Here is a 15,629-nt window from a genome sequence, read left to right on the forward strand (position 1 = left end):
CACCTTCACCATATGGACTGCAGTGGCCCATGAAGAAGGCCCACCACCATCTGCTCAAGGGCAACTAGGGATAGACAATAAATGCAGGTTTAGCTAGCTACCCTACATTCTTAGAATGAATTTTTTTTTAAAAAAACAAGTGGCTAGAAATTCCTCTGCCTTTTAAAGCACAAAGATTGCACAATCTGGATTGGAGGAAAAATTTGGAGTGGAACTGGTTCTTCTGAATTTCTGACCTTTTCTAATCTGCCAAGAAATCTCATGGGCAGATTGTAATTGGTTGTGCTGTTTACCCAGTGCTAACATTAGAGGAGGAAGTGGGACTGGGAGATCATGGCAGAAATCCATCCCATTTGAAAAGTTAATGTCATCCCACCCCAGGAGATCAGACTTGAATTTTGGACTCTTTCATATCGCCTCTTCCCTGTCCTCTGTTTATGACCAGCACATGACACTCTTAAACTCTGCCATTTTTATGTATCCACTTGTGTGCACATTGTGGCTGCTGTTCAGCTATCAGTTTTTTTTGCTGGTTCCTTAGGGCCCTTCTTTCCTGTTCCCCACCCCTCATTCTTCTTCTTAACCAGTCATAATGCCTTTCATTCATCTCCTTTTGAGTACTTTGTCCCCCAATCTATCTCCAATCCATCTGCCTTCTTGCACTCCTGCTGTTGTCCCAGGTTTTAATGTCTCTTGATTTAAGGCCACAGTCTCTATCTTTCCTGATATTCTCCACAGGGTCACTGTTTCCTTTAAAAGCAACAAGTTTCCTAGAATGCTTTTCCTCTCCACCTCTCCATCTTTAAGATCCTGCTTAAAACCAACCTCTAAAAGAATGTTTTTTGTCACCTCTCCTAATATCATCTTCTTTGGCTTGGCATACTTTTTTTTTATATGCCTCTATGGTGTGCCTTGGGTGTTTTTTCTGTTAAAGCTGTTTTTTTAAAGTGGAAGTTGTTATTGCATTTAAACATTCCATCATGTAGCCAAATGTGCATTTATCTGTGATAAAATTAATTTTAACAGCAAATGAAGATAATTTTAATTTGTTTACTACTGATATTGATCACATGTTTGTAAGATAAAAAGGATAAAAAGTCACTAGATGAAGTGACTGAAAAATTTGGCAAGGCTGTATGTGAAATGGAGGGCAAGAGCAGAAGGGGCCAGATTTTAACGTGAAGATGCAGGTCCTGGCCAATTAAGGCCAACGAGGCATGGGACCCAACCAATTGCGTGGTCGGAGTTGGGTCCGGAGGCGAAGAGTGCAGCGTCAGCAGACACTTCGGCAGGTGATGGTGCCAATTTTAAAGGGCTGCCAGGCCTGTAGCTAATTATGCAGTCTGCAGACCTTGGAGAGGAGGAGGTCATAGAGGATATGGAGAGATGGTGGAGTGTAGACCCCGAGAGGCCCTGTGCCCCCCTGCAGGTGCTTCTACAGACTGCAGGGAGAAGAGACGCATTCTATTCCCGAGGGATGGAGACCTGGCAGCCTAACCAACCAAGCCTGGCTTCAGATAGCATAGAAGGTGAGCAGCTATGGGGTGATACCAAGGACCTGGATCCAGTGCTGCAAGCGGCTCGATGACCTCATCCGGACAGCAAAAGTGAGTACCTCTTAAAGTCTTCATCCTCCTGGGCCTTGCGTCGGGCAAAGCAGGAGGTGTGTTGGGTGGAGTGGGATTAACCATCCAGATGTGGGCAAACGGTCAGGGGACGCATGCAAACTGACTGCACCATGGCGAAGTGGCCCTGAAAGGAGGTCGCTTGTCGTAGCAGACCCTCACAAGGTCCCTGGAAAAAGGCTTCATGCAGGAGGCATCTGTGTGGGATTGTTCTCGCTGGTAGACCAACAGTTTCCTTCCCTCTGTCTGCAGGAGAAGATAGCTCACAATAGGAGACAGCAGGCCAAGACCAGCTGTGGGCTACCTATTCTCCATGTCCTGACCCCAATGGAGGAGGAGGCCATGGAGTTGGCTGGACCTCAGGACGGCTGGACTGTTGTGGACAGAGAGGCAAGGCATCTTCTCAAAACAGTGAGTAAGGTAGCCATGGGGCACAAGGCTGCATCTCCAGCTATTGAGCCATGCAGCTTATCAGGCATCCGCTGCCTACAAGGTTCTCCAATGAAGGGGTGTGTGCTATGTTGGGAAGGGAGGCCTTGACCCTTGCATGTCTCTGTTCCTTCATGCAGGTCAAGTGGTGCCTACTCAAGGAGCCGCCGAGACTGCAGACCTTGGTGGGTCTGCGCCTGCGGTTTGATTTCGGCACACGACCTGGTGAGCACATCACTGACACATCTGAACAGCTGAAGAAGCTTTCACAGCCCAGGCCTCTGATAGTCAGAGGATTGTGGGAGACCAGGCCCGTGCTGAGCTCCAAGTTCATGATGCGCCTGTGGTGTCGGCAGCATCATGGGAAATTTGGCAGTTGCATGAGGTCTGGCAACATCTGCCAGAGGCAATGCATGTCCAAGTACAGTCAATGGAGGAGTCCATCCAGGCCTTCAGCTCGGCACTGTCTCTCACTGGTGCAAGAGTTGCGTCCTCCAATGAGAGATTGGCGGCTCTGATGGAGAGTCACATCCAGCAGAGCACTCAGTGTCTGCAGGACATTTGTGCAGATCTCTGTATAGCCTCGTCTTGACAATAAGCTCAAGGCAGCAGTTGAAAGGCGAGAGAGGAATGGGGGCCTGGAGTAACCACCAGGCGCTCTCTCCTATCAGGTCAGCAGGAAGGCACATGTCTGTCTTGCTAGGGAGCAGGAGCGGTTGCCTCCTGCAGCTGGGGGCTACTCTGAGGGTGCTCCTGGTGCAGGCAGCAGTTACTCTGCCCCTCTGCCAGTGACGCCAGATCCTCCTTCATTCCTGCTGATCGAGTATGGTACTGGTCGTAGGTGTTCACACAAGAGAATAACGAAGAACACAGATTCAAGGGGTTATCATGGGTGATTGTGTGTTTAACATGCAAAGGGTAGGGTCTGCTGTAAAGTTGAATAAATCATTTTCTAAAGCATTGACGACCTCCCTCCTCTTTGTCACGCCTTTGGCCCTGCATTGCAACGCAGCCTCTCTGAAGAGGTTGGAGGCGAAACATCATTTTGCGAGGGGCCAACTCTGGACCTGGCCAGCTCAGCACTGCACAAATGATCAATGAGCAAGTGCCTCCTGAAGGAAGGAAGGAAGGTGACAACATGGCTGCATAAGGGCATGTCTTTAGGTCAAGCTACAACTGACAGTAACGATCAAAGGAAACACGAATGCATAAGGGAATCGCAAGCCTCTCTTGCACATATCTCCTGGTCACTCTCCTGTTGTCCTTCATTTGGCGTTGCTTTCCTATCTTCCCCCTCCGCATCCTCATCGTCTGAGGAAGCAGTATGCTTCGCGCTATCCTCGATGCTCATCGGCTCCCCCTCTGGAGCGACAGGTTGTGCAGTGCACAGCAGATCACCAAGATACGTGAGACCTTCGCCGGAGCACACTGCAGGGCTCCACCAGACCAAGCTAGTTACCTGAATCTCAACTTGTGTGGACCAATGGCCTGCTCCATGCTCTCTCGCATTATCCCATGGCAGGTGTAGTACCTCTCCTCCACATCTGTACATGGGTTCCTCACGGACATGGCGTCAGTAGCCATGTTCTCAGTGGGTAGCCCTTGTATCTAATGATCCATCCCTGAAGGTGGGAGGGAGGCCAGAAAAGCTCTGGCGCCTGGGACTGCCTCAAAATGTGGGCAACGTGGCAAATTCCCAGGAAGCGTGCACACATCTGCAAGATCTGTTTACAGTGGTCGCAGACCAGTTGTACATTGAGGGAGTGGAAGCCCTTTTTGTTGATGAAGGCCACTGACTGGTGTTCAGGAACCTTGACGACCATATGCATGCAATCAATGACACCCTGCATCTGTGGGAATCCGAAGCCTGTAGCCCTCTCAGCATGAGAGTTGGGAAGCACACATAGTCACCGTCCCCCTTGAAAAGGGCATTGGTGACCTCCTTGATGCACCAATGGGGCACTGGATGTGAGACCCCATACATGTCCCCAGGGATCCCTGGAATGATCCAGAGGTGTAGTAGTTCAATGCCACAATGACCTTCAGCACCACTGGCATTGGATTTCCACCAAATCCCCTGGGGCACAGTTCATCCTGCATCATAGCGCATAGGTCAGTGATGGCGTCCCTCGAGAGGCGTAGTATTTGACACTGTCTTTCATACATCTTCAGGTAGTTGAGCCTCTTTGGAGGGTCTATGATAGGTGGCCTCTCCCTAAATGCTAGTCCTTCACTGCCAGTGCCCCTCCCCCTTCTTCCCAACCCCCCACCACTTGTGCCACCTCATCAGAGCTCACTTACTTGTTGCCTCCCTTGCAATGGACCCCGCCCCCCCCCCCCAGTTATGAGACCCTTGCCCTCACTCTTCACACAATGCCGTTGCCCTCCCTTTGCCACCCTTCCTGGCAGTCGATTGCTCTTGTAATGAGAACATTTTTTCACACAATAGTTTTTCTCCTGAGGCCTCCCTTTGCAGCCAGCTATGGTCTCCAGCTTTCATGTTGCCTTCTTGAAGGAGGTGAGCCTCTGAAGCACTGTGAAATCCATGTGCTGTTTGGAAAATTCAAACCTGACCATAAAATCGCTTTCAATTGGCTCCTTATCCAACTTAATTACCTGCCCGTCACGCCACCATCTGAACTCTGCCCTCCATCTTTGCCGGCATCGGTAAAATCGGGATGGGGCGTCATGACAACTGTCCTGCCTGACATGTCCCATCCCGATTTTATGTCCCCCCACACCCCCAAGCGCTTCCTTTCTGTTCCCTAGGTCTGCTTAAAATTTTGCCCAAGGACTGCAATACAACAGTTGTAGCCTTGTTGCATGAGGCACAACTAAGGAAGGCTACCACGTTTGGAACTCTAGGGCACTATTACTGGAAGACAGTTGTGTCTTTCATAATAGTTACTTACCATTGTTGATGGAATTTTACAGCTTTAGGTTGCAATGGTTCACTGAATTGTTTATATGTCTGCTGTTCAACCAGCAATTCACATTATCTGAATTTGGTGCAGCAGTCCCAGGCATAATGTTATAACATGATGCTGTGGAACTGGTCCAACTTAGACTCAATGATTAAAGTGTTCTCTGTCCAACATTTCTTAATGTTCCACTGACGGGATTAACTCAAACCCCAGCAAAGTAATTCCATATTGGAAAAATACTGTAGATTGATATGAGTTCAGCAGTCTGACTCTCCAGGATCATAAAATGTGCTGGAGAAATTGTGATTGATGTGTTTTTTAGTAGCAGTACTACATAGAAATGTTAGCACTCTAGTTGTTCAGTACCACCCATGCCCACAGGCAGCCGCCTCTGCTTGACTTTCACTGAAATTTCTCACTTTAATCAGCACCTGAACACCCAAACACTAGTGGGGGAAAAAAGGGACCTGCTATAAAATAGAACAGCAAAGACACAGACATGCCTGGGTTTAATACTTCATAGCTGTTCTCTGACAGGTTGTAGATCACCCATCAGTTGAGCAGAATATTTATCAAATTCTGCTTTGGAAAACAACCTAGGAGACTTCTCCCCCACGTGATTAGCCACTTTGCTCCTTTTTATTTTCCTTACTTTCACACTGAAATTTTCAAGAAGTTCTCTTTTTTAAAAATGTTTTATTCCAGTTGCCCTCCTTTATCACTGGACTCCCTCGGGAAATGATTTATAGGCTTCATTACCACAATCTCTTCTGCAGGCCCAGTCATATGTCATAGAAATCAATGTAAATTTCGTTGCATAAAGAAGATTTCACCTAACAGACGGCCAGTTCTAAGAGATGTACCTGTGGGAGAATGGCAGCATTATATAGAATTCAGCTGTAAATTGTTCAGCATTGATAGATTTCATCCTAACAAGATGTTACTTAATTGGCACTGCGATATTGTGAAACTAAGTTATTTCTTTTAGATATGTTGAATTTCATGCCATAAATGAGGTTTGAAAACTGTTAAATACATTGGGTTAGGAATTGGTCTGACTTGTTTTTGGGCCTGAAGTTACTGGTACACTGGGAGCTCAAGCTAGAACCCAGAGGTCTGAGGCTCATCCAACATTGGGCCTTGGGTCTCATCATTATATTGGCAGAGAGCTGCAGATTTCAAGCAGGCATCCAGAGGCAGCTCAGTGGTATGACGAGGAAGAATTTGGAGTGGGTGCCTCCCCGGCAATGGCTGTTAGATATGTCATGGCGACCAGCAGGTAGGAGGGGGCCAATCGCAGGTTCTTGGTGGCTCTCAGGATTTCTGCACTCCTGCTGCTTCCCGCTCCATATAAAAGATATACTTGGTAGCCTCCTTTTGTAGACCATTGGTTTGACTACATTCTGATTCAAAAACCTGAGCAGAAAATGCTTGATACCCGGTCTGCTCAGCTCCAACAAATTTTATGGAATGATCCCTAAATGGGTATTAACATATTCAAGGGGATTAACATTGCTTCTGGATGACCACCAGGGACATTTTGAATATTGCCCAGCTCAACATGGGGTCAGACTTGCCTCAGGCACCCTCGGGAAAATGTTTCACCCTCAAATTGATCCTTTTTACTCCCAATTTCTCCTTATCATGTCCGATCAGTGCAATACGATCTGTGCTGCAATTACCATAAAGTCTAGTTTATGTTGCACTTCATGCAGATTATCATAGCCTATAATACAAGTGCCTTGGTACATATTAAAGGTGCTATATAAGTGCAAGTTGTTGTTCTGGGATGGCGTTCTATAAATTGCCACAATGTAGAGATTCTGTAGCTCGTTGTACTTTCAAGTGCAACTTTTACACTCGTACATTATTTTACGGTTTTGTCCGATGAAAATTCCTGATTTACACTGCAATAAAATTAATTGCCAATAATTTTATTGTGTATTTGCATATTATTGTTGCATTTTTTTTTACATTTGTGTCTGCTGTTGTGCTCATTTTTATTGTGTTTGTATATTATTTCACATTTATATATGATAGGGAATTTCTGTGGGGGTTCCCCTGCTCATTTGCCCTAACTGCAGTTGAAGAGTTGCAAAAACCCTAGAAAAATAGTGCAATCAGTGGCGATTTACCACTGTTAGGTCTATTTTATTACTAGTACGTATTCATGTATTGTGTGCTTCTATGCATTATTGTGTATGTGTTTATTCTGTTCCACTAAACTGAACTTTTAAACCTCACATCTAGTCTTTGCCAAAACTGCTGCCTTCTACTCCTGAGAATTGTCCATTTATGGCAGTATTTCACTCCAATTCTTGATAAAATCCTTTATCATTTTTGTGGATTGATTTTTTTTCCCCCTCCAAATGCTGTCCTTCCTAGCCTATCTTTTCCACTATTTACAGACTTTGCCTGCACCATAACTCTGTGACTCCAGATCTATCCTGCACAATGTTCCACGCTCCAATTATTCTTGTTCTCACTAAGTTCCATTGATTGACGGTGCTTCAGTAAATCAATTTTAAGATCCCTGTCCTTATTTCCATCTTCTGCTGCCTCAATCCAACATTCTGGGAAATTTTATTCAGCCCCCAAACCCAGTCCATATCTGTCCTTCTGGCTCTGGGATTGCTGCTTGTTCCCCATTCCTCTATTCCACCATCCAAGGCTAACATATTGTCATTACATTCCTGTCTTCTGGAATTCACTTACAAGTTCACTGCCTTGCTCACTCTGTGCCTGCTTTCAAGTGCCTCCTAAAATCTTTACTCTTCCACCATACCTTCAATCTCCTCCTTGAATTCCTTCATTTCCTGTTCCATATCTACCTCACTCCTTTGAAGAGAGTTCTGGGATCATCTATGTTTGTAAATGTAAGTAGTTGATACTGTACATGCCATCTATATTCATTTTATACATATTTCTTGTGTATTTAAATTTACTGCATTTTTTTACAGACAATTCTGACAGTCATGTGTAATCTGGTAGGTTACAATATGTGATAAATTTGGGTCATTCCCGTGGAAGCATTTGATTATTCAGTCCCTTCCTATCTTTGTCAGTAATGTCATAAATTATTTATTTATTTATTGATACAGCACTGAAACAGGCCCTTTGGCCCACCGAGTCTGTGCCGACCATCAACCACCCATTTATACTAATCCCATATTCCTATCACATCCCCACCTGTCCCTATATTCTCCTACCACCTACCTATACTAGGGGCGATTTATAATGGCCAATTTACCTATCAACCTGCAAGTCTTTTGGTGGCGGGAGGAAACCGGAGCACCCGGCGAAAACCCACACAGACACAGGGAGAACTTGCAAACTCCACACAGGCAGTACCCAGAACTGAACCCGGGTCGCTGGAGCTGTGAGGCTGCAGTGCTAACCACTGCGCCACTGTGCCGCCCAACCATTTAAACCATAAGTGGTGTGTCCTTTGCATATTTTCTTTTTTACTTATTTATTCATGAATGTGAGTGCTTCTGGCAAGGCCAGCATTTATTGCCCATCCCTAACTGCCCTTGAATTGCTGAAGTCTGTGTGGTGAAGGTACTTCCACAGTGTTTTTAGGTAGGGAGCTCCAGGATTTTGACCCAGCAACAAATGAAGGAACAGTGATATACTTCCAGATCAGGATTTTGTGTGACTTGGAGGGGAACTTGCAGGTGGTGGTGTTCCCATGCACCTGCTGCCCTTGGCCTTCTAAATGGTAGAAGTTACATGTTTTGGAGGTGCTGTTGAAGATGTCTTGGCAGTTGTTGCAGTGCCTTTTGTAGGAGGTACACCTGCAGCCATGGTGCGCTGATGGTGAAAGGAGTGAATGTTTAAGGTTGGATGGGGTGGCCATCAAGGGGGCTGCTTTGTCTTGGATGGTGTTGAGCTTCTTGAGGGTTGTTTGAGATGGAATCATCCAGGCAAGTGGAGAATATTCTATCACACTCCTGACTTGTGCCCTGTAGGTGGTGGAAAAGCTTTGGGGAGTCAATTATCATAGAAAACCCAGCTTCTGGCCTGCTCTTGCAGCCAAAGTATTTCTGTGGCTGGCCCAGTTAAGTTTCTGGTCAATGGTAACCCCCAGGATATTGATGGGGGGGGGGGGGTGGGATTCAGCAGTGGCAATGCCAAGGAGAGGTGTTCAGGCCCTCTCACTTGTTGGAGATGGTCATTGCCTGACACTTGTAAGGTCTGGATGTTACTTGCCCTTATCAGCCCAAGCCTAAATACTGTCCAGATTTTTCTGCATGCAGGCACGGACTACTTTGTTATCTGAGGAGTTGCAAATGGAACTGAAAATTGTCCAATCATCAGTGACATTCCCAATTCTTTTAATTTGGCAAATCTGTTTGAGTTTTTTTAGGTAGCAAATAGTAGGGTGGATAAGGGGGAACTAGTGGATGTAGTGTATTTGGATTTTTAAGAATCCATTCGATAAGTGCTGCACAAGAGGCTATTGTACATAATAGCTCATGGGATTGAGAATAATGTATTAGCATAGATTGAGGATTTGTTAGTGGACAGAAAACAGTCGGAATAAACAGGTAATTTTTGGGTTGGCAGGTTGTAACTCGAGGGTACTGCAAGGATCAGTACTTGGATCTCAGCTATTTACAATCTATATCAATGACTTATTTGAGGGGACTGAGGATCCAGTGTATCCAAGTTTGCTGACAATACAACGTTAGGTGGGAAGGTGAGCTGTGAGGAAGATGCAAAGAGGCTGCAAAAGGAGTTAGACAGGTTAATTAAGTGGACAAGAATGTAGCAGATGGAATACAATGTGGAGAAATGTGAAGTTATCCATTTTGGTAGGAAAAGTAGAAAATCAGATTTTTTTAAAATGGTGAGAGACTGGGAAATGTTTGCATTCAGAGGGAACTGGATATCCTTGTACACGAATCACAGCAAGCTAACATGCAAGTCCAGCAAGGAATTAGGAAAGCAAATGGTATTGAAAATTGCAGCTATGAGGAAAGATTGGAAAGGCTAGGGTAGTTTTCCTTAGAACAGAGGAGGCTGAGGGGTAACTTAATTGAGGTGTACACAATTATGAAGGGCCTAGATAGAATAGACGAGAAGGACCTGTTTCACCTGGCAGAGAGGTCAATTACCGGCTAACAGATTTAAGGTGATCGGTAGAAGGATCAGAGGGGACATGAAGAAAAACTTTTTCACCCAGGGGATGGTGGGTATCTGGAATTCACTGCCCGCATCAGTGGTGGAGGCAGAAACCCTCAACTCATTTAAATGGTATCTGGACTTGCAACTGAAGTACTGTAACCTGCAAGGCTACGGACCAGCTGCTGGAGGGTGGCATTAGATTGGGCAGCTGGTTTTTTCAGCCACGTAGACACGATGGGCTGAATGGCCTCCTTCTGTGCCGTAGCTTTTCTATGGTATGTTAGCATTTATTACAAAGGGATTGGTGTATAAGAAGTCTTACTGCAATTGTATAGGGCCTTGGTGAGACCATACCTGTGTTGTACTGTGTACAATTTTGGTCTCCTTGCCTAAAGATGGATATGTCAATGCCTTAGAGGGAGTGTAACGATTGTTCACAAGACTGATTTCTGGGATGATGGGATTGTCCTATGACGAGTACACTACGCCTATATTCCCTAGAGTTTAGAGGAATGAAAAGTAATCTCATTGAAACAAATAAAATTCTTGACAGGGTAAATGCTGGGGGGACGTTTTACTTCACTGGAGTGTCTAGAACTAAGGGTCACAGTCTCAGAATAAGGGGTTGATAATTTAGGGTTTAGATGAGGAGAAACTTCTTCACTCAAATGGTTGTGAACCTTTGGAACTGTGGATGAGCAGTTGTTGATTATACTCAAATCAGGATCAATAGAATTTAGGATACCAAGGGAATAAAAGGTTATGGGGGTAATGTGAAAAGGTATAACTAAGGTAAAAGATCAGCGATGATCTCATTAAATGGTGGTGTTGCATTGAAGGGCCCAATGACCTACTCCTACTCTTATTTCTTAGGCACTTGTTATTATATTCTGACCTTAACGATGGAGGGAAGGTCACTGAAGCAGCTCAAGATGGTTGGGCCTAGGACATTGTTCTGAGGAACTCCTGCAGCAACGTGCTGGGGCTGAGATGATTGACCTCCAACAACCACCACTGTCTTCCTTTGTGCTAGGTATGACTCCAGCCAGTGGAGCGCTTTCTCCTGATTCCAATTGACTTCAATTTTGCTAGGGCTCTGAAATGCCACACTCAATCAAATGCTGCCTTGATGTCAAGGGCACTCATTCTCTCCTTCCCCCTGGAATTCAGCTCTTTTGTCCATCTTTGGACCAAGGTTGTAGTGAGGTCTGGAGTCAATTTGGTGCTGGCGGAACCCAAACTGAGCATTGTTGAACAGGTTATTGGTAAGTATGTGTTGCTTGATAGCACTGTCAATGATATCTTCCATCACTTTGCTGATGATTTAAGAGTAGGCTCATTGGGCAGTAATTGGCTAGATTGAATCTGTCTTTTTTTATGGATGGGACATACCTGGGCAATTTTCCACTTTGTAGATGCCAGTGTTGTAGATGTACTGGAACAGCTTGGCTAGATGCGTGGCTAACTCTGGAGCACAAGTCTTTAGTACTACAGACAGAATGTTGTTGGGGCCCAAAACCTTTGCTGCATTCAGTGCCTTCAGCCATTTCTAGATATCACGGGAAATGAATTGAATTGGCGGAAGACTAGCATCTGTGATGCTGTGGACATCAGGAGAAGGCCAAGATGGATCATCTGCCCGGCACTCCTGACTGAAGATGGTTGAAAATGCTTCAGCCTTGTCTTTTTTTGCACACTCAGGCAGGGCTCCCCTATCATTAAGGATGGGGATATTCATGGACCCTCCTCTTCACATTCGTTGTTTAATTATCCACCACCATTCACGACTGTATGTGGCAGGATTGCAGAGCTTTGATCTGATTCTTTGGTTGTGGAACCACTTAGCTCTGTCTATCATATGCTACTTCCACAGTGCCTCCTGGATGCCCATTTCATCTGTCAAATCTGTTCTGAATCTGTCCATTTAGTATAGTGATACTGCCACACAACACAATGGAGGATGCCCTCAGTTTACAGATGGGATTTGGTTTCCAGAAAGACTGTGCAGTGGTCACTCCTACCAATACGATCATTGGCAGATGCATCCATGATATAGATTGGTGAGGATGAGGTCAAGTAGGCTTTTCCCTTGTGTTGTTTCTCTCAACACCCGGCACAGGCCCAATCTGGCAGCTATGTTCTTCAGGGCTTGGTCAGTAATGGTGCTACCGAGCCACTCTTGGTGATGGACATTGAAGTCCTCCGCCCACAGCACATTCTGTGCCCTTGCTACCCTCAGAGATTCCTCCAAGTGGTATTCAACATGGGGTACTAATTCATCAGCAGAGGTAGTGGGGTAGGTGATAATTAACAAGAGGTTTCCTTGCCAATGTTTGACTCCAGACCCTATGACAGAAGATTAATGTTGAGGACTCTCAAAGCCATTCTCTCCCAACTGTATACCACTGTGTCACCACCTCTGGTGGGTCTGTCCTGCCAGTGGGACAGGTCATACCCAGGGATGGTGATGGAGGTGTTTGGGACATTAGCTGTAAGGTATGATTCCATGAGTATGACTATGTCAGGCTGTTGCTTGACTAGTCTGTGGGACAGTTCTCCCAATTTTGGCACAAGTCCCCAGATGTTACTGAGGAGGACTTTGCATGGTTGACTGAGATGGGTGTGCCTTTGTCATATCCACATCCAGTGCCTAGGTCGATTGTTGAGTGTTCTGTCCAGTTTTATTCTTATTTATAGCTTTTCTGTAGCGATTTGATACAACTGAGTAGTTTACTAGGCCATTTCAAAGTTAAGAGTCAACCACATTGCTGTGGGTCTGGAGTTACATATAGACCAGACTGAGTAAGGACTGCAGATTTTAGTGAACCAGGTGGGTGTTTGACGACAATCCCTACAATCACTGATACTAGTTTGATATTCCAGATTTATTTAATTAACTGAATAGAAATTCCCCAAATGTTTCATCTCCTGTATATTAGTCCAGACCTCTGGATTACTAGTCCAGTAACATAACCACAGTGCTATTGGACCCACATACTGGAGCAATAATAATAAATGTACAATCACTGGCTTTCCATATTCAGAAGGGTGATACTATAAGCATAACTATATATTCTATAATTTTGTAGCTGAATGATGTTTCTGGTATATTATTGCAAAAATGCAATTAACCTATATTTCTCTGTGCATTAGTTTATCAGCATATTCTTAGTTTTAGTGTTGAAAACAAAAATCAAAAGATCGTGAATTGTATACAATTCAACAGCAGCAGCTCTTCTGTCTTTAAAAGCCAATACTAAATAATTTTGCATCCTTAATTTTACAATAATTCTTATCTCAACGTTATTCTATTTTTGATGCCTGCCCACCTGAGCAGGACTTGTGGAAATTTTTAGAGCATAGGTATGTCTGAAGCCACCACTGTTATTTAGTGGATACTATTAACAGGGTAGGTTAGTTGATATTTATAGCTCCCTGAAACAGTAGGCTAGTCTACACAATATTCTCCAATTAGTACACCTTGACTATAGTTAAAGGGGTGTATCAACTGGGCCATTCTGAATAGGAGTTCAGTATTCCATCATGAGGCTAAAGTTACATGACCATCAGGAAGATATTGTTTTCATGAGAACTATGCCTAAAAAAATTCCGTATTGTTCAACACTTCCAACCTTCACATTTCTCACTTATTTATAAATATAGGAAATTCTGGATTTTTCCAAAAGGTAATGTAATTACACTGCTAGACATTCCTGCATGTCAAAATTGTCAAACCATCCTTCTACAATCTTGCAATAATTCACATACCAAAGGAACAAGTAATATTACAGGCTTCAATAGGAGCTAGCATGGAGTTTCACATCAGTGACTGGTGTGCTAGTTCCCCAGCACCATCCTGCCCCTGGGCTATTTTCCTGGAAGAGGGATTGGGGGGGTGGGGGGGTGGGTGGTGGTGGCAGGATGGCTACCCACTCTTGCCAATTAAGCCTGTTTTAAAGGCCTATTGTCAGGGACAAACTGGAACTTTCCAGTCAGCCTCCAGGTGCCGGAGGCATCAGGGAACAAGTGTCGCTGCTTGGAGGCCACCTCCTGCTGGCAGACTAGGGGGGCAGCACTCCAGGCAGGCTTTGAGGCCCACCTGATCTGCCTGGCTTCAGCTGCAGCTCAGGACGACTTGTGGAGGGATTCCCCCTCCACAATGGTGACCCAGCTGCTGGGCGCCCTCTCACTTACCTGAAAAGGCAGCCTGCTGGTTCTTCAATGTTGGAGGGCCTCCTATTGGCCCTCCAGCTTCAAATGCCCACCCACCATCCTTAATTAGATGACAAGTCTGCCCTCTGACCAGAAATTGGGGAAATCACAGCCGGATGACTGTTCCTCACAGGGACGTTCTTCTGACTCCCATTTGACCCTGATGTTGGGGTCCCGAAGCCCACAGGAAAAATCCTGCTCTGTGTGACTGAGGACAATATTGTAAGATTGGCTGAGGCTGCCTCAGTCCTCACTGTTGAACTGGCCCAATTTAAAACCTAAAATGTTTTTTTATAAGTAGGGCCATTTTCTTCCCATTTTAACGTATTATTGATTAATAATAATGTACAGGTAAATTGAGAATAGGGCTGCAGCTTTGTAATTCAAATTCCCAACATATTGATTTATTCTCAGCATTGCACAAAGCAGAGTTAAAGATGTTGCAGAACCAAAAATCACATTTCTCTAAATTTCCCACAATTTCTGGAAACACTGTAATCTTAATTTTGGTTTTAATATACAACTTTGGTTCTTAAAGTATTTAGACATGGATCTAGGATCAACCCAAGCTTACCATCCAATCATGGTCTAACTGTTTTGAGATCATTTTTATGACAGGTAGTTCAGCTGCTTCAGATTGTCTTCAAAGTAGTTACTATTGTTTTCCCTATTTTATTACTCTTGTATTTCAAATTCTCAACAGCATACATGCTAAAATGAAACAGGTGAAAGCAGACTTCAGCATTCCCAGTTACACTCTTGTTAACTGACCTCTAAAGGGTAATCTTCCACAGTCCTCCTCAAAGGATCCACAACCTGCCAGCAGATGAGGATGCAGAGATCGATCAGCAGCATCCCACCAACAATAATAAGCAGCTTCTGGTCCTTGATGATCTAATGAGAGAGAAAATACTCCATGATGTTCCCAGTATTCAAATAAAGCAATTTCACACAACTTTCTCCAAGATTAAAGCTGAGACAAGTTCAGTTCAAAGTTCAAACATTGCCTACGTAACCAAGTACATTTTGCATTGTTTTAGGATTTGTTGGCAGTGAATTCCTTATTGTTGAATGTATTTACCTTGAACTGATGGTAACCAGCAAGATCAGTTGGAGTAGTGTAACAGTAAGTGTTGTAATAAGAGTATAAACACAGAACAGGACTAGAGGTATTAATTAAAAATGTTGAAAAAGGGACTGGAGGGTTTTTGTTTAGATCATGGATGGGCAGCTGCGACCTGTTTGCAATTCTCGCACCATGTGGGAACTTCAGGACACTTGATATGTCTTGGGCGACTATGTTTGTAGG

At 44.6% G+C, this 15,629-nt stretch overlaps 1 protein-coding gene across 1 annotated transcript in view; it reads right to left on the reverse strand.

The window, feature by feature from the left end:
* The window catches only part of gabbr2 (gamma-aminobutyric acid (GABA) B receptor, 2), a 1,342,876-nt gene that overhangs the window by 139,855 nt on the left and 1,187,392 nt on the right, over positions 1-15,629 (reverse strand). Inside the window, exon 13 of the mRNA XM_068053043.1 lies at positions 15,092-15,214. Coding sequence (XP_067909144.1) covers positions 15,092-15,214 — 123 coding nt within the window. The remainder of the gene's footprint in view (positions 1-15,091; positions 15,215-15,629) is intronic.

This window comes from Heterodontus francisci, chromosome 2, assembly GCF_036365525.1.
Source record: "Heterodontus francisci isolate sHetFra1 chromosome 2, sHetFra1.hap1, whole genome shotgun sequence".
Lineage (NCBI taxonomy): Eukaryota > Metazoa > Chordata > Chondrichthyes > Heterodontiformes > Heterodontidae > Heterodontus > Heterodontus francisci.